The sequence below is a fragment of the Elephas maximus genome, chromosome 26 (genome assembly GCF_024166365.1).
Source record: "Elephas maximus indicus isolate mEleMax1 chromosome 26, mEleMax1 primary haplotype, whole genome shotgun sequence".
NCBI classification, from domain to species: Eukaryota; Metazoa; Chordata; class Mammalia; order Proboscidea; family Elephantidae; genus Elephas; species Elephas maximus.
Window position 1 is genome coordinate 6,908,035 of NC_064844.1, and position 19,535 is coordinate 6,927,569.

At 39.3% G+C, this 19,535-nt stretch overlaps 1 protein-coding gene across 9 annotated transcripts in view; it reads left to right on the forward strand.

The window, feature by feature from the left end:
* Positions 1–19,535, forward strand: part of CCDC88A (coiled-coil domain containing 88A) — a 129,738-nt gene that overhangs the window by 107,029 nt on the left and 3,174 nt on the right. For 2 of the 9 annotated variants that reach the window (XM_049870565.1, XM_049870566.1), the window contains exons 23-32: positions 1,020–1,165; positions 5,489–5,581; positions 5,724–5,938; positions 9,359–9,442; positions 10,474–10,677; positions 11,272–11,343; positions 12,408–12,488; positions 14,330–14,598; positions 14,777–15,239; positions 19,001–19,100. In XM_049870565.1, coding sequence (XP_049726522.1) covers positions 1,020–1,165; positions 5,489–5,581; positions 5,724–5,938; positions 9,359–9,442; positions 10,474–10,677; positions 11,272–11,343; positions 12,408–12,488; positions 14,330–14,598; positions 14,777–15,239; positions 19,001–19,065 — 1,692 coding nt within the window. In that variant the 3' untranslated portion in view covers positions 19,066–19,100. Of the gene's footprint in view, positions 1–1,019; positions 1,166–5,488; positions 5,582–5,723; positions 5,939–9,358; positions 9,443–10,473; positions 10,678–11,271; positions 11,344–12,407; positions 12,489–14,329; positions 14,599–14,776; positions 16,665–19,000; positions 19,101–19,535 lie in introns of those variants that run through there. The other 7 variants (XM_049870559.1, XM_049870560.1, XM_049870564.1 and 4 more) reach the window with 6 other exon arrangements.

Below are 19,535 nucleotides of genomic sequence, written 5' to 3' on the forward strand. Positions count from 1 at the left end.
GGCTTCCAAGAGACTGAGTGGAATTCAGGCACAAGGCCTCTTGAGGCCTGGGGTGGAAACTGTCACACTGCCATGTCCACTGCCTTCTCTTGGCCAGAGCCATACCAGATTCAAGGAGAGAGGAAGCAGATTTCTACTTGTTGATGGGAAGAGTGTGAAACCACATTGCAAGAGGATGCAGATAAGGGGAGAAAAATAACTGCAGCCTTTTTATAATCAATCAAATGTTACATTTCAGTTTAAAAATACAGAGAGAAGTAAAATAAACAAGGTATACCATTGACAGGGAAACCCTGGTGGCATAGTGGTTAAGTGCTACAGCTGCTAACCAAAGGGCCGGCAGTTCAGATCTGCCAGGTGCCCCTTGGAAACTCTTGGGGGCAGTTCTACTCTGTCCTATAGGGTCGCTATGAGTTGGAATCGACTCGGCGGCACTGGGTTTACCATTGGCAGTTGTTGGACCTAGATGTTTATGGGTACCCATGGTGTCATTCTTCCCGCTCTTCCGTGCCTTTTGAGAATTTTCATAATGCTAATTTTCTTTCATCTATTTTTTTTTTTTGAAGGGCTTTTTTGTTTGTTTGCTTTTGTTTTTTCGTACAGATCTGGAGTCCACTCTGAATCCAGATGCTGGGGTCCAGAAATCTGCATTTTTTTACTGTACTCTACAGATGATACTAAACGTGCTCTACCCGTGATACTAAACACTGCTTTGGGCTTTCTGACTTCTACTTAAATCTCTAAGTTAGACAGTTTTGAAGAAAGAAAGCAGTGTTTTTGGAACTTGAAAATGTATTATATGTTAGACCCAGTGTTTGAGAGAATTAACCCAGAAAATACATATGTACGGTATTTAACGCGGTGCTTAAACTGTCATTATTACTAATAATAGCTATCATTCATGTTCAAATAGCAGAAGATTTAAGTCTCTGCTAAGTATTTTATGTTTTTCAAATGTCTTGGATGATTTATGTTAAGTATGAATGTTGATTTTTTAAAAAAAGTTTATATTTAAACAGTTGCTAAGCCAACTTAAAGGAAACTTAGAAGAAGAAAATCGACATCTGCTAGATCAAATTCAGACATTAATGCTACAGAACAGGACACTGTTGGAGCAGAATATGGAAAGCAAGGATCTCTTTCACGTTGAACAGAGACAGTACATGTAGGTATTAAGTCATTTGGCACTTTAAAATATTATTCATTTTATCACTGCCATATCCAGGGGCAGGGAAAACTTGATGCTAATTTTTATTGATATTGCACATCATTCGTTATTTCAACATTTGCTTCTCTGAGTGCTCATGTTCTAGGTTTTCTGCTAATAACCAGAAATACTAAGGTGAAAACACATGGGCCCTGCTCTTGTGGAATTGGTAAAAAAAGAGAGATACAAGTAAACATGTAAAGTACAATAATTACTTTTGGAGGTATGTGTAGGGTACCATAGAATATAGCAAATATAGGGGGAAGATTATCTTAGTCTGAGAGAAACAAGGAAGAGTTCCCAAAGATGATTGCTTCAGCTGAGACTTAATGGTTCAATAGATGTTTGCCTGGGGAATACCAGCAAGTGAGAGCTGCAGGTGCAAAAACAGGGAGGTGTGATGATTAAATGTGATAATCATATTTGATGATTAAGTCCTGTCACTTAGCCTCTACCACCTTGGGGTCCACTCAGCCCCATTGGAGTTAACCCATTGCTGTCGAGTCAATTCCAACTCATAGCGACCCTATAGAACAGAGTAGAACTGCCCCATAAAGTTTACAAGGAGCACCTGGTATATTTGAACTGCCAACCTTTTGGTTAGCAGACATAGCTCTTAACCACCGTGACACCGGGGTTTCCCCATTGTAGTTAGATGTCTTAATTCAGTTAGGGCAGTTCCCACTGTCAAATCTGACATAAAATAGCAATCACAGCACTCTCAAGAATGCTGGGGCTCCCTTCACAAATTTGTTCCTCACTGTTGTGGTGAAAGGTGAGTCCTCTGGGCACTCTGTGTGTCTATGAGTCCAACCCAATAAATCCACTCTAACTTGCCAATTTCCCTAAGCCTTTGGACACCTTCTTCTACGATCTATCAGGGCAGTTCTAGCATTTCAACTTGATTTCGTATAGGCCACTGCTTAATTAATTGAGGAGGGAGGAGCAACAGAGAAGTGGCTGTCAGAATCCAGTTCACAAAAGCTTTTCTGTGCCATACAGAGTAGCTGAAAAATTTGAGCAGGGTACTAATTGCGATCAGATTTGCATTAAAAAAAAAATTATTGATAGCCTTTTTGGTGTATGGATTGGAGAGTCTGAGAATAGAGACAAGAAGTAAGTATTAAAAAGGCTGTTACAGTCTGACTGAGACTAGAGGGAACCCGGAGGCCATGGTCCCTGGACCCTTTGTTAACCCAAGACTGGAACCATTCCCAAAGCCAGCTCTTCAGACAGGGATTGGACTGGATTATAAGATTGACAGTGATACTGGAGAGGAGTGAGCTTCTTGGCTCAAGCAGACACATGAGACTATGTGGGCAGCTCCTCTCTGGAGGCAAGATGAGAAGGCAGAGGGGAACAGGAGCTGGTTGAGCGGACACAGGGAGTACAGGGTGGAGAGGAGGAGTGTGCTTTGTCAGTACGGGGAGAGCAGCTAGGAGTACATAGCAAGGTGTGTATAACTTTTTGTAGGAGAGACTGACTTGATTTGTAAACTTTCACTTAAAGCACAATAAAAAAAAAGGCTGTTACAACAATCTAGTGAAACAATTCACAAGCAGTGGCAATTGAGTTCAAACAGGAGAATTGTGAGAGGTGGCAGAGACAGGGCTTGATTGTTGATAACTTGTGTCTCCATTGAGGGGGTGGAATCTGTGTACTCAGGGATTTGGGCCTGGGAAGCTCAGCGGGTGGGTAGTCTCTGTAGTATACCATAGTTTACCTTTACTAAAGTCTTCTCTTCTTCTTGCCCCTAAATGAGAAGAGCCACAGTATAATGGAAATCGCACAGTTGTTCAAATCCCGGTTCTTCCACTCACTAGCTGTGATAGACAAGTCCCTTCATTTCTTTGATCTTCAGTTTCTTCTCTAAAAGAGAGATCGTAACGCCTACTTCCAGGGTTATCTGAAGGAACAGATGGAAGTATATGTCTGCACCTTTCAGCTTGATGCATGATGGGAGCCAGGGCACATGTGAAACCACAGGATACAACATACATTTTTCTGAAGCATCAATTTTACTACAGAATTTGAGGCAGGGAACATTTTTTTTGTATGAACACACGGGTGTATCATTAGCCTAAGAAGCTAAATACAGAGCAGAGAATAAAAGCATTCATACCTCCAAAAGGGCTGAGGGTGTAATCTAAAGTGGTCAGCTGCAAATGTGAAATTACGTGACATTTTACATTTGTCTTTAGAATTCATATAAACTCTGCCTTTGCTTCGTGATATTCCTACATATTAATATAAAAATAGCTCTTGGCATTTGAGTTTCCTGTCCCGTAAGCAGAGGCATTATTGAAAGCTTTGTCTTTATTATTCTGATCCTTGGTGACCAATCCATTTTCAGGGTTTCAGTGATTGTATCTATATGGGTGATTTCCAAATATGAGCATCCATTCTGACCTCTTGAGCTTAAATTACAACTCTCCATCTTACAAGTCAGACCTTTCTAGTTCAGTGCCTCTGTCACGTGGTCCTAGCGGGGAGACAGCGGACAGGCAGTACTGAGAATCTGGAGGTTCCTGGTGATATTTCAGCAGATAAAAGCTATGGCCCTCTCCACCACAGCCATTCACTTTTCAACTGTCAGCTCTTCCACAGGCTTCAGATTTAAGCAGTGGGTTAGTAATAAAGGCGTAGTAGGCCAACCACAGCTTGCCCTGTGGTGTAACTGTCGGCAACATCTGTTCACACAGCATCTCCTTTCCTTGTAACTCTCAAATCAGTTCCTTCCAATCCCCACCAGCCCTCTTTGTCGACTAGACTACCCTCAGACCCTCCTAAATGGTTTCCTCACCTCCAGCCTTTCTGATATATCCCATTCCGTCACTGGGTTAAAGTACCTAAAGCGAAGATCTCAGAATGCCACTTGTGATGAGACGTTCAATACGTCTGATTTCCTATTGAGCAAAATATAAACTTGAGACGCTCTCTTTGTTTCCTTTCAGCCCACGGTCAAGCTAAACTACATAATATAGTATTCTATTTTTTTTTTAATTGAACTTTAGATGAAGGTTTATAGAACAAACTAGTTTCTCATCAAACAGTACACACATTGTTGTATGACGTTGGTTAACAACCCCACGACATGTTAACACTCTCTCTTCTCAACCCTGGGTTCCCTATTACCAGCGTTCCTGTTCCCTCCTGCCATCCAGTCCCTGCCCCCGGGCTGGTGCACCCTTTAGTCTTATTTTGTTCCATGGGCGTATTCAATCTTTGGCTGAAAGGTGAACCTCAGGAGTGACCTCATTACTGAGCTGAAAGGGTGTCGAGGAGCCGTACTCTCAGGGTTTCTCCAGTCTCTGTCACACCAGCAAGTCTGGTCTTTGTTTTTGAGTTAGAATTTTCTTCTACGTTTTTCTCCAGCTCTGTCCAGGATCCTTGATTGTGATCCCTGTTGGAGCAGTCAGTGGGGGTAGCCGGGCACCATCTAGTTGTACTGGCCTCAGTCTGGTGGAGGCCATGATAGATGTTTCATTAGTCCTTTGGACTAATCTTTCTTTCCCTTATGTCTTCATTCTTCTTTGCTCCCAAAGGGGTGAGACCAGTAGAGTATCCTAGATGGCCACTCACAGGCTTTCAAGACCCCAGATGCTACTCACCACAGTAGAATGTAGAAGATTTTCTTTATAAACTATGATACGCCATTTGAGTTAGATGTTCCCCGAGGTCATGGTCTTCACAGCCCTCAGCCCAGCAATTCAGTCCCTCAGGAGTTTGGACGTGTCTGTGGAGCCCCATGACCTTGCCTTGCACAGGTTGTGCTGGCTTCCCCAGCATTGTGTACTGTCTTACCCTTCACCAAAGTTACCACTTATCTTTTGTTTATTTAGTGTTTTTCCGCCCCCACCCCTCCTCCACCTTGCAACCATCAAAGATTGTTTCTTTTTGTATGTGAACCTTTTCATGAGTTTTTACAGTAGTGGTCTCATATAATATTCGCCCTTTCATGAATGACTTATTTCACTCAGCATAATGCCCTCCAGATTCATCCATGTTATGAGATGTTAACAGAGCGTTCTTATCTTCCCTTACAGCCATCTAATATGGCCTCTCTTTCCACGAGACGTTCTGTGTAAGTTGTAAATTTAAAGAAAGGAAAATGGGGAAAAAATCCCGTTGTTATTCTCTAATGGACTTTTAGTTGTAAGCCATGGTATCTGCGTGTATGTGTTGGGAAGAAATTAGATCATAGTCACAAAATAATGTATTATCATTCAGAGTGATGCAAAATATGATGCCTGTTGTAAAATGTAATTTTTATTTTTATAGCGATAAGTTAAATGAATTAAGACGACAAAAGGAGAAATTAGAAGAGAAAATTATGGATCAGTACAAATTTTATGACCCGTCACCTCCTAGAAGGTACCGCTAACCAAAGTTTATGAATTTTTATTTTGAAAATAAGATGACAGTTGTATGTTAAGACTTTTAATTTTATAGAAGATTTGTATGTTGAATTTTAAACCGAGATTTGTTTGTTTTGTTTTTTTAATTACCCTATTAGGAGAGGCAACTGGATTACCCTAAAAATGAGAAAATTGATAAAGTCTAAGAAGGATCTTAATCGGGAACGTCAGAAATCTCTAACGTTAACACCTACCCGCTCAGACTCCAGTGAAGGATTTCTTCAGCTCCCCCATCAAGATAGCCAAGATAGTTCCTCAGTAGGTTCAAACTCGTTAGAAGATGGTCAGACCCTGGGGACCAAGAAAAGCAGCAGTGAGTGTATACACACTTCATCTCTAGTAGTGATTTAGAATCCTGTTTTAAAAGATTTATTTTAAATAACTTAAGCAATTCTTTGGGAGAATAGTCTAGGATTATAAAATTTTTACTGCAGTGGGGCACAGCCACATCACTTTCTATACTGTGTGTTTAGAGAGAGAGACCACACACAGAGATAGTATCGTTGGGCCGTAGTAGAAAGAACACTGAGATGAGAGCCAGAACACTCTGCCACATGCTGGTTCTGTTAACGTGGGCAAGCGTTTTACCTTTGCTCCCTGCCTTGCACCCGGTTATAAGGAGAAGTGAGATAAATTGATGTGTAAGATTTTATTTTCCTAATTATTTATAACTGAATCCAAATAATAAGACATATCCTTTGATGGTGTCACATTGGAGCAGGGTTACCATTGATGGGGACGCAAAGGAAAATAGGTATGAATCTGAAGAGGTGTTATTCAGAGATTTAGAAGTAATCGCAGATGAAGAAAACAAGTGAGGGGTTACGTGCTAAGAGATTAGTTAAAATGAAGGGATGGGGAGATGTAGATCTGTGTATAAACTTGTGGTTTCATGTTTTTAAGTTACCGATGGAGTACTGACACATCATAACGTGCCCTATACAACCAGAGCCTTTTAATCCATGGCTGGTGTGCTCAGCTAGAGCAAAGCCAAAGACGTGTATTTTAGAAGAAAGAAGAAATAAGCCAATGCTAGGCCTTGGAAGAGGTCCAGGAGATTGACTCTAATCAGTATTCTTATAAAATAAGTAAACAAGGATACTTTGAGCCTGCTCACACTATCATCAGTCACTAAAAAAAAAAAAAAAAAAAAGTGTATATATATGTCAGTACCATTCTTTTGAAGTAAAAGCAGGCAAAAACAGCTGCTTCTTCCTCCAGGAATAGAATCTTCGTTAGGGCCACACTCAAAGCCCTCAAAAAATTGTACACAATGTTTTAACCTCAGGGAAATTGTCTCTGAAAAGACAGAGTATTTTACTGTGTAGGAGATTAGACATTAAAGAGTGTATTTCAGGATGCAAGTATGTTGTTGTTGTGTGCTTTTGAGTCAATTCTGTCGCATAGCAGCCCTACAGGCCAGAGTAGAACTGCCCCATAGGATTTCCTAGGTTGTAATATTTATGGGAGCAGGTAGCCAGATCTTTTCTCCTGCAGAGTGGCTGGTGGGTTTGAACCACTGACCTTGCTGTTAGAAGCCAAACATGTAACGTTTGCACAGCCAGGGCTCCTTGGGAGTGCTATAGCATCCTAGAAACTAGAATCCATAGGTAAGCAACAAAAAAAAATGCACACATATGTAAATTAGTCCCAATAAAGCAGCTTAATTCTATGTATCCAATGAAGATTATTGCTACCTGGGTCTTTCGCAGTCTAGTCCTTTTTCCACTAAATCTGCCTGAAACCTCTGAGTAGTTATTATTGTAGAGAGATCATCAAGTTTTTTTTTTTTTTTTTAGAAAAAGTGGCAGGCAAGTTAATTTTATCTGCTACCTTTGGATAGAAAATACGTGATATCTTATTAAATGAGAAATTATAATAGGCATACTTAGTTTGTTTTTTTTTTTTAATTAAAGGAAGGTACTTTAATTCAGGTACGAGAACATAAACTAGAAAGGCACAACAGCCTGTTTTGAAGCCGTCTTCTTCCTTTTAAGTATAAATCTGTCACTCTTTTATACTATCTGCTGAAGCTTTCAGAATAAGAATCAGAAGTAATACTCTTCTGCCATTGCTCAGCTTTAGAAATTTAAAAATAAACACAAAACCCAGCAATACCGTTGTTGAGAGCCATGTGGTCGGTTCCGACTCATAGCGACCCGATGTACAAGAGAATGAGATGCTGCCTGGTCAGCACTAATGTTCCCTTAATTTCAGTATGGTTTGGAAAAAGGACATGTTTCTACATAAGAGGGATCATATTCCGCCACTAGGAAGCTCCTTTCGTCCTGTGCACTTTGGAAGAGTGTCTGTCAGTAAAGCAATCTTTGGACAAGAGTTGAAAGCAAAAAAGTACCTCAGCATGTGCATGCTGTAGCCAGTCAGCTTCGTTTTAGCCAAGGGTCCATTTTTACGTTGCCTTCAGCTCATTTCTTTTTAGTCACTGAAAACAGCTGTGTTTACAAAGCTGGGAAAAAAAATAGGTCAAGTTAAAAACTTAAATGAATCATGACTGTGCCTAGCAGCAGTGAAACAATTTACAGATCCACCTGTCCATTGCACTGTCTTTAATGCATGACACTTGTCAGTTTGTCAAAAGAGCTTTGGTTATTTATAAGCTGATAAAAAAAAAAACCCTGAGAAAGTGCATAGTTGTTAAGGCTGTGTAGATTTTTAAGTCTTTTTGCAAATTGTTTTCCTGGCTCCTAAATTGAATTTCCAAAAAGGCAAAACAATTTTTTCTATCTAAATTCTTATGAAGAATATAGCTGAAGAATGGTTAGTGACTCCAGTACGTTTTTATTTTTGTTCCAATGACTCCTTTACTTTAGTAGTAATCCTGATTTCACTCACAGAATTTTTTTGTACAGTGCACCCTTTGATTTCTTTTTTTAGTAAGCTCACCTGTGAAGGCCTTTAGAATACCTACAGATGTGATACAGGCATAGCTTTCTCTTACTTGTCCTCTCATGGGTGCCTCCTTAGACTTCAGTCTTACTGGAGCTCAGGACTGACACCCATTATTGCTGTCAAAGTATTTTTTTTCCTCCTTCCCCCAGCCAACCCTTTGCAAAGTGAACTGAATATAATTGCTTGTTTTGTCTTTAGGACTCTGCTAGAAAGAAAGAATATGTGCTGAAGAATGCACCAGAATGTAGTTTAAATGAATTAAGTTAATTTCCTATCTTCTTCTTCTTTTTTTTTTTTAATTAAAGCTTAAGGGGAAAAACTTTTTTTGAATGTACTTTTTTGAAGTTTCTTTTTTTTTTTTAAGATCGTTTTAAACATCCTTGGGCACTTTTTCTAAAATACAGCCTTATAATTGCAAAAGTTAAAATAGGAGAGGATTGAAAAGCCTTGTATGTTTTCATCACAACCCATCAGTCGCCTTCCTTTTAAAGGTAGCTTTACAAGTTAACCAGGAAGATGGTTCCCTCTGTAGGTAGTTCTAACCAGCCCCTGTGAGTAAGTGACTGTAGCCGTGCCAGGCTTTCAGGGGATGTGTTCCTCTCCATTGTCTTCAGTGCTTTCCCAAGTGTTTTAAAGTATCCAAGTGCATACTTCATACTTCATTGTCATTCAGCAGCATGAGAATAATGGCTCTAGCATAGCACATAGCTGAAACTCAGACATTTCATCTCTGTCCTTAATTTCAACATTTAACTCCCATCTGTTCTTCTCCCTTTTTTCATTCATTCCCGTTTCTGTTTTTCCTCATGCTCTGACATTAAAGTGATTGCACTGAAAAGACTGCCCTTTTTGAGGAACAGACCGAAGGATAAAGACAAAATGAAGGCCTGCTACCGTCGTTCCATGTGTAAGACTTTATGACAGTTGAGCTTCTTTTCCATGGCTAGCCTGGCTCCATGACTAATGCCTCACTAACCTTTCCCTGGCCCGTGCCCGCCCTGTCACTGTGTGACGCGCAGTCTTCCTCTCATTCAAGGAGCTGGAGGAGCTTTTTGTTTTTTTTTTTTTTTTTGGAAACTGGCACTGAATTCGCATTATATGTATGTTTACTGGTACATATACATGTACATCTACATGCATATGTTTATCATACATGTAATAGAGTTGTAAATTCCAGTGCTTTCTAAAAGTTGGCAGGAAAACCCTTAATTTTATAAGCTACAGAGATTTTTTTCCCAAAGAAATATATTTAAAGAAGATATAAAAAAAAAAACATTAGCATTAGGAATTTATTTTATATGGATCAGATACAATAAATAAAATGGCCTATAACCCCTGAAAATGTTTGTCATTCTTTCTGTAATAATCCTCTGAGTTTTCTTTTTTTAAGTGAAATGGGTAATAACATAGTCACATTAAATGCCTGTCACTTTGGATATCATCTCTTTCAGGTTTTTATTGAGTGGTGTACTTATTTGATTCATAAAATGAGTAGTTTCTTCAGTAACCTGCTCTGACCGAGGACTCTTTATCATTTTCAATAATGATGCTATATAATTTTTTTGGTTTATAAGAGCTGCTTACCATCTGACCTTTATTCATTCCATTTTTGTCACCACAAAATCACGTTACGAGGGTTTCTAATTATACTGCACATCACTGTGCAAAAGCATGGCAGTTTTATTATAGTAAAATTCTTTTCCTCTTTTATAAAGGGGGTGGGAGTGGGATAAAATTATTTACCAGAATTGATCAGCCTTTGGCCTACTCATTCATTCAGTTGAATGCATGTCATAATTCACATGACCTTGTGGTGTTAGTTTTTGATGTTCACTTACATTGATCCATAGACCAAAGCTAGATCATTTATAATGCAGAGTAGATAGAAGAGCACACGCATTCACCATGCTGACTCATTTGCTTTCATTTGCATCCCAGCCATGAATGACCTGGTGCAGTCCATGGTCCTAGCAGGAGGACAGTGGACAGGTAGTACTGAGAATTTGGAGGTTCCTGATGATATTTCAACGGGTAAAAGGAGAAAAGAACTGGGAGCTATGGCCTTCTCTACTACAGCCATCAACTTTTCAGCTGTCAACTCTTCTGCAGGCTTCAGACCCAAGCAGTTGGTTAATAACAAAGGTATAGGCCGTCTGCTGTTTGCACTGTGGTGTCACTGTTGGCAACAGGAATTTTGATCTGACTATCCCCTGTGTACTTTTTTAAAAGCAACAATCTGAAATAATTACCAAAACATAACCTGAATTTTATGTGGAAGAATTCTCAAGTCATGTTAAAAATTTAAGATATTATACAAAGAACTAAGATCTTTCCTAGGCCTCCATTCGTAATAAGCAGCTAATGAACTAACAAGAAAAGGAGAGGTGAACCAGGTCAAGAGTAAGAGAGGGGTCAGTGATAGAAGCTTTTAAAAAAAAAAACTACAACTTCAAACAGAGAACTTCATGCAGTAGGCCAGGCTCTTGCTTTGCCTTACAGGATCACTGGGGAGATGGTTCCATTGCTTCTGGAGTTTACCCCAAGCCAGTCAGCTCTCATCAGAGCTAGTCTGTTTACTCCTAGTTCCAGTTCCTGGTCAAGTCTATGAAATATGTTACATGAAGATATATTGCCCACAGTCGAAAAAGAATGTCCATGTTCTATGTAGATAAAATTTTTATAATGGACTTTTTAGTTACAAAAATATTTTTATATCCATTTTACTATTTTATGTAGATACTACATCCTTTGAAGATATAAGCCCACAAGGTATTAGTGATGATTCTAGTACGGGATCAAGAGTTCATGGTAAGATGTGAACTTAGGGAGCAGGTATTGAGTACAGAACGGGAATGCTGAGAGCCTTGCGTTGTGTAGGTGAATGTGGCACTGCTAGCCAGCATGTTTTTTCTAACCTGCATCTCATAGCTATCTCTGCCATTTCTTCAAACCTAATACTCTCTTCTGCCCCTTTAAGGATGTGTCTTCATCTGTATGTTCTCTGTTTTAGTCAAGGTCCTTTATATAGTATGCCTGCACAATACTCAAAGGTAATTTTGTTGCTGTTTTTGCACAAAGCTGTAGTTAAGAGCTAGGCGGCTAACCAAAAGGTCAGCAGTTCAAGTACACCAGCCGCTCCTTGGAAACCCTGTGGGGCAGTTCTGCTTTGTCCTACAGGGTTGCCATGAGTCGGAATCGACTCAGTGGCAATGGGCTCGGTTTGGTTTAAAGTTATGAGAGTAACATTTTGCCATTGGTTTAAAAAGAAATATGTTGGTCAAAGATGAATTCTAAGAAACAAAATTTTCTACAGTATTGAGTTTTAGGTTTAAAAATTTCTGTCTAGCAAACCATACCTTACCAAACTAAATTATTAACAATAATTTGATAACATGTTAAAGGGATTTCATGTATCGGTGGGATTTTAAGAATTAGCATAGGGCAGTGTTAGCTGTACAGTTGTTTCCTTTGTACAGAGAGGAACCCAGGGGTTTCTCTGCAGTGTACAGGGGTCCGTGTCTTACCTGTTGTAAGTGACCTAGTCACTAGCTCTTTGTTTGTTTGTTTGCATGTCGTTCTGTTCAACTAAAACCGTCCTGGTATCTGTCTAGAGGTCATTTTCAAACCTAAATCTGCACTTGATCTTCTTTTCTTTGAATTTCAACTACTGTTTGAGAACTGTCCTGTCCTAGAGGGTCACACTGCACTCCCTGGAAATGCCTTTGCTTTCTGATCTGTGAGATTTCCCTCTGGGCGTGCTCCGCCTGGGGAAGTGTGCATGAGTGCTTCCTCAGAGCGTCAGTGATCAGACTGTAAAGGTTGCTGTCATCAGCCGATGTTTCACCGCACTGTCTCCTGATGTTTTCATTCAGCCTCGAGACCAGCCAGCCTTGATAGCGGCAGAGCACCCGCTAGCAATAGCAATAATAATGCCTCACTCCACGAAGTCACAGGTACGCTGTAGGTAAACTGAGCATGCACTCCTTCCATCGCAGTATTGGAAGGGGGGAGATGGGGTGAAGGTTCTGGGAGAAAGTATGAAATCCAGATCATCTATGTCTGGAACATAGTTTCTTGGAGCATTTTATACTTTTCACTTTGTACTACAAGAGTATTGCAGTGTGTACAAATGTAAAAACAGGAGCAGTCACTGTGATTTCAGTTTTCCATCTTCACAGATAAAATATTTTTATTGTAATCTTCATACTTTAAAAATATCTGCAGATCCTTATGTTTTGTTTTTAACATGAAAATGATTCTTTAATTTTCTCACGATGCATGTACATTTGAACTCACGCTACAGAAAATATTTTAAAAGTTCTTTTAGCTCAATTTATCCACTAAATAAGGGGAGACTTTTTAAAGCTAAATTGAGACAATTATGTGTGTATGTATTTGTGTGTTTGTGTGTGTTGAACAAGAGCTATGTGGATGCATATAGCTCATAGGAAGAATTACTTCGATATAGTTTTTCCTTAAAGTTTTAATATGCATCCCAAGGTGAGGTTTTTATGTGAATGGCTGAAAACCTTACCTGATAACCTTTTTCCTACCTACTACCAAGTTGGATTCTAGAATTACGTAATAGATTATAAAAGTTAGCTCATTAGTCTCTACAGTCGAGTTGTCAAATTATAATGAATGCATTTATGTTTTTTGTGTATAAAATTATCTCAGTTGTAATTTTACTTTCTAGTTAATGCTGTGACTTTGTTGCAGTGATCTGAGAACACTGATAGTGAGAGATTATTTTTTCATTTTTATAATCATGTTCTTATAGCCAGTAAAAAATGTAGGCTGAAAATACAAAGTGTTTTTTTTCTGGTTTGAAAATGTGAGAAAATCTCATTTCTGTAACATGTTACAGAACTGTAGCCAAATTCCTTCACGACTTTACCACCTGAGGTTAGGAAACCACGGACAGCTGCGTTTTCTGTCGTGATGCACCAAATGGTTTGCTGTTGCTGAAAACAAATCAGCACTCCTAGGGGCAGCACAGGCTTCATGGAGCTTTATTCTAGAGGCAGCTAGAGCTGCCCAGCCTCGCCTGAGTCTTTCAAGGCTGTGCAGCCCCTGTACCAAGGGTGGAGGGTAGAAGCAGTCGGATGGTTCAGGCATAAAACAGAAGAATAAAATACCATGTATTTGATTTTATATTCCTAATGGAATTTTCTAAGTAATTGCATCATATCTCCATTGGACTTTGTTAAATGCCTGCTATTTAAATTAAAAAAAAAAATTAAGGTTATTCATTTAGGATGAACAGATAAGCTTCTCAGTAGGAAATGAAAACTTTGAGAGAAACAAAAAATTGGAATATAGTTTTTAGTGTTTAGAACAGTTTTGGTTTTAACATTCTGAAATAATTTAAGATTCTTATATACATGTCCATATTCTTATATACATGTTGTGAAGTTTTAAAATTATTTGAACCTGATTTTTTTTTTTTATTTGTATTTTTCACGTATTTATTCATTGTTTTACTCATCAAATGTTTTGAGTGCTACTTTGTATGAGGCTCTGTTTAGGCCCTGGGTATGGTGGTGAAAGCAAGTCTTTGCCCTTTGTGGAGTTTACAGTATTTGTCAATGGACAGAATAAGGAAGCTGGCTATGGTAGATCATTGTCGGATGTATGAAAAATTAACGTGGTTTACTTACAAGCATTTCTAAAGAAAAATTGAAAGTGTATTTGGCTATTCATATAAGAATCCAGTCAACAAATGTAGTCTCCTTAAACAGCATTAATCTCATTTCTGTTTTTGAACTCTTAATACACCATTTACTCCAAAAAGCAGGTGCAGTTCCTAGCCAAAGCAGGCCTCAAAGCCACAGCAGTGGAGAATTTAGCCTGCTTCATGACCATGAGGCTTGGTCCAGCAGTGGTAGCAGTCCGATCCAGTACTTGAAAAGGCAGACCAGGTCAAGTCCAATGCTCCAGCACAAAATGCCTGAAGCGTTAGAGAGCCGGGCACATCCCAAGATCAAGACTGGTTCCCCTGGAAGTGAAGTCGTTACTCTGCAGCAGTTTTTGGAAGAAAGCAACAAGCTTATCTCAGTGCAGGTCAGTTTTATCTGTGGTGACCACCACACGTTAAATTTCCATGACTGAACTGAGTGGTCTTTTTCATGAAAGAGTGTTTGGAGATATTAGTAATTTTATATATTAATATAGATCAAGAAAGTAAAAACATGACTGTACTCACTAATCTGCTTTGATTTTTTTTTTTTTTTTTAAACAGATGAAGTCCTCAAGTCAAGATAATCTTTTAGATGAAGTAATGAAAAGTTTGTCTGTCTCTTCTGACTTTTTGGGAAAGGACAAACCAGTTAGCTGTGGTCTGGCCAGGTCAGTAAGTGGTAGAACCCCAGGGGACTTCTATGATAGACGGACAACTAAGCCAGAGCAGTTTGTGAGACCTGGTTCTCGAAAGACTGAAGGTGCTCACTTCACTGGTCCTCCAGGAAAATCTACGTCAGGCACTCAAGGAAAGATAAAGTTGGTAAAAGAACCTTCTCTGCCACGACAATCAAAAGATAGTAGTCCTTATGCTACTTTGCCACGCGCAAGCAGCGTGATCTCTACTGCCGAAGGGACTACCCGAAGGACGAGCATCCACGACTTTTTGACCAAGGACAGTAGGCTGCCTGTGTCAGCTGAGTCCGCACCAGCAACTGCTGAGGGCAGCCTCCCTGCAGCATCTAGTGAGTACTGTTGCCACCAGTGGTCCCCTCAGGTACTTCCCAGTCCAGCACCTGCTGTAGGTTCCCAGGCACAAAACCATGTACCTACGGAGATGCCAGTGTTGTACCCCGAGTCTCTGTGTGCCCAGGCTAGAAACCCACGAGCAGAAAGGTCACCTTTTCTTAACCAGACTTTTGCCACTGTTGATATGTCTAGTGATCCGTTTGGGATCTCAGCTAAAGATAGCCTAGGGTCGTTTACTGTGACTCATTCATCGCAGCCATTTTTATCCCTGAATACAGAATTAGTTAGTAACATAAGTGGGTTCCCCCCCAGAGCAGTCACTACAGTCCCTGATCAGGCTTCCACCTCTCTGGGTGAGGCTGTGCAGATGGAGAAGGAACAGCTGTCTAATGATCACAGCCCCAGCAGCAGCCACCCGTCCCCTCTAGGCAGCAGTAGACTTACAGCTCCGGCAGGCCGCAGTCCTGGTGCCACAGAAGCCGCGTTGTCGGGCTCCGAGGATGACCAGACTGCTTGGTATGAGTATGGCTGTGTGTGATTGGGACTGCCCAGTGAGGTGCCGATGGTCTTCGATACGCCCTGTGCTTCTCTAGATCTGATTTGAAGAGCTGCTTTTGAAAAGTGGCGTTTGTCTAGGTTCATATTTTTACATTTAAATTGTGGCACAGTGTTCAGCTGTACGTGGTGGCATGTATAGAAATGTGAATTTGTGACCACACCGAAACCTGCATGAAGTAATAATTGCATTCTGTGTTTTCCACATGCCTTTAAAAGCCTCAACGGTACATGTTCCTCTTTCGTATTTTTGTCACCTGATAAAACATGGTTAACTTTGATATCTGGAAGCATGTTAAAAGAGTTGCATGCATTTCCCCCCCTCCCTCCTCCTGTTCCTCTCGCTCCTCTGCCTTGCCCCTCCCCCTTCCACTCTCCCTGTCTTTCTCCCTTTTTCTCTCTCCTTCTTCCTCTCATTTCTTTTCTTACCCCCCCACCCCGAATGTGTACTTCATCTTGCACATAAACAGTATTAGTAAGTAAAATATATGAAAAAAAAGTCATTGTTTTTTGCCATTTAATTTTGCCATCTGTCCTGTCATTTTCAGAAAAATAGTTAATAATTCAGTTAATGCTTTGTGTAGCAGGTGACTCTTACCCACATTTATAAAACATTGTTAGTTCTCATAAACTTAGTGTTATTCGTAGAAAACGCCATCAAACCTAAGTGTAATTTATACAGTAGCTAGGAGCGTCTGTGTTAATCCCATTTCTCTTCTGCACTTTTCTTCATCCGATAAATACAAGAGCTCAAGCACCATCCCTCCTTCAAGATGACTTTTTACATGGAATCAATTAACACAGTAGTTCCTCTAGTTCTTTTTTTTATTACAGAGTCAAAAAGAAATAAACCAAATCTTACTCAATGTCTTGGAAATTTGTATTTTTACTTCTATTCAGAAAGTGTCACAAGTTTACAAAATGGGGAATATTAAGTCTTTAGACTTAGTTCAAAAAGAATATACAAAGAGTAGTTTCTGTGAGGATGGTTACTGCCGTAATTGATTTCTTGTTAAATTGCATATGTGTGTCCTTAAACAGAATTTTTACACATGAGAACACTGTGCTGAAATGTAATACAACCTGAACCACTTAAACAAGTTTATCTTTTTAGTAGATCAAATTTTAGAACTAAGAATAAGTGCAAACCCTTTAGCTAAATATAACTACAAGATAGAGAAAATATTTCCCAGCTCTGGCTCCAGTGTCATAAACTCTAAAATTATCTTTCTCTGATCGTAGCACTTTTAAAGCCGAATCAGCTGAACTTGAATCTCTGACTCCCAGAATATTAAAAAACCTGTAACCCTGATTCATGTACTTCTGTAGGAGTCTTTCTTAGCTGTTTCTAGAATGTTTTTGCCGTTTCGATTTAACCTGAATATTCCTGACAATAACTCAGCCTGAGATCTGGAAGGAATGCTTTGAAGTGTGCCTTTCTAAGTGGGGAGGAGACTATTCTTTAACATAGTGTTGTTATCAGTTAGACCAAAGACAGCAAAATCTATGGAGAATCTCTGCTTGATGAAGCTTATATTTTTTGTGTATTAAACCATCCTCTTGTACTTCTGCAAGGTCATTTTAGGGACTTGGTCTCAAATGGTAACTCTTTGACCAGACTACTTTCTCATAGCCAGCTGTTACAAAACATTTTTCAGGAGCAGGTGATCAAATGAACACAGTCAGAAGATTTTCACGTTTTTCAGTTCATTTTCTGCACAAATCCATTAGTCAACTATATTGTCAATTTTTGCACAGTTGTAACAGTTCAAATGCTTTTGGTGGTAATATTCTTGTCTGAAAAATTAAAATCACCCACCTCTTTTTTCATAATCTGGTAATAGTAATAGTAAACATGGGTGAGAGTAGGTAGGGCCCATATGAAATATAAATTTAATAATTAGTGTTACTTCTTTTCTGTGTTGAGTCAAAGATGATTGCACAGCTATCCCAGTTTTTTAGATGTTACAGATCTGGTCCAAACGCTTTACAACATTAAATTTATCCATTCAGATTGCGTTGAAAAATCATGTGCTGTTATGTTAATAACTAGTTCTTTTACAACATTAAAATGGACAGAAAATAAGTGTGTCCTACTCAAATAGCTATGGTTATATATACAATCTGTTTTCAAAAAGAACATAGCCACTGTGCATGTCAGATAAATGGAGACCATACCCAGGCGTCCTGGTGACTGTCTGGCAACACGCACTGTACTTCCTTCAGACACCGCCATCTGCTGAGTCATAAAATCCCAAACAGCCCTAGTGTTTCGCCTGTGGAAGAGCACTCTGAGTCAGATTTCAAGCAACGAGGAGAGCCTTAGGGATCCTATAGAAGCAGTGTTTCCCGTGCTTCAAAAAAGTCATTTTAACATTTTCTATAGTAAATGAAATCTTAGAGATATCCAAAATTTAAAAAAAAAAAAAAAATATTTTTTAAGATAACAGCTCTGATTCAATTGAGCAGCTGTGCTCTCCTTCCAAGGGGCAGCTTGTGGATTTGAACTGTCAACCTTTTGGCTTGTAGCCTTAGCTCTTAACCACTGTGCCACCAGGGCTCCATAAATATCTTAGGGCTTCACGAAGGATTGTTTGAAAAAAAAACCTGAAGATCCAGTACCCTAATTTTATAAATAATGAAACTGAACAGTACTCGTATTCCTGGCCTAGATTTCTAGAAATTATACCCATATTATTTGTGAGGCATTGTAAACTTACATTGCTAGGCATTGGGTCCCCTTTGACCCAGGCAGTTCTAGCTATAGCCAGTGGTTAAGCAGGTACATTATTTGCCTATAAAATATTCCTCAAGTCCTAGTTTTATTAGTAAATTATAAAAAAATATTTCATTGTGGATATTCCTGCTGCTGCATGTAAGAACTTTTTTATTTTAAAACTCTGTGTGACCATTCAGTAAATAAGCACAGTAAAGTAAACCTGTCTGACACTGAAAGAGGGGAAAATGTAATTGCCACAGAGTTTTTCTGTTAAATAGTTTTACCTTTCATAAGTGTATTACTTCTGGCTTTTAAAATACACATATCAGTCTTTAAGTGATGCACTAGCTATCAGGTGAATAAATTTCCCAGGGAGTGAGAGTCCCTCTTGACCTTTTCCGTGACAGCTCTTTAGTTGATCCTTCTTGAGCTGTATATGTATTAATCTTGGATTAAATAACATGAAATGCTTTTCTCCTGCAGATGTGGACACAGTACAAGAAAGCAGAATTTCAAAAAGCAGGGCTAGGGAGCAACAAAGCTCCTAATTCTGTTACCCACTACATGACATGTGGGCCACGTGGTGAGTTCCCAGCTTGAAACGTGAATGAGATTACTCTCATTTGTACAAACTAACTGCATTAAGAATGAGAACAAGTGCGCATTGCATTAACAGATGTACATATTGCTTGCTTAATTTATTGACTTTCTGTCCTACTTAACTAGTAAAGCAAGACTGGTTGGTTGCCCTAGGTTTTTGCCTGCCCATGCAGGGAACAAACCTTTAAAAATTATTTCTGTCTTTCTTTCTTGATTAAAATTTCATTTTATTAGTGGATGTTTTAGGACCTCCTTTTTAGTCCAGAGTCATTTTTGTGGTAGGAATACAGGTTTGCCACAATTTTCTTGATAATGGGTGACCATAAATTAAATTAAATGGCTTCTCTTATGAAGAGCCACTCAAAGAAAATGGTCTCTGACTTTCTGTCACTTTCTCATTCCTATAGAAATATCTGGT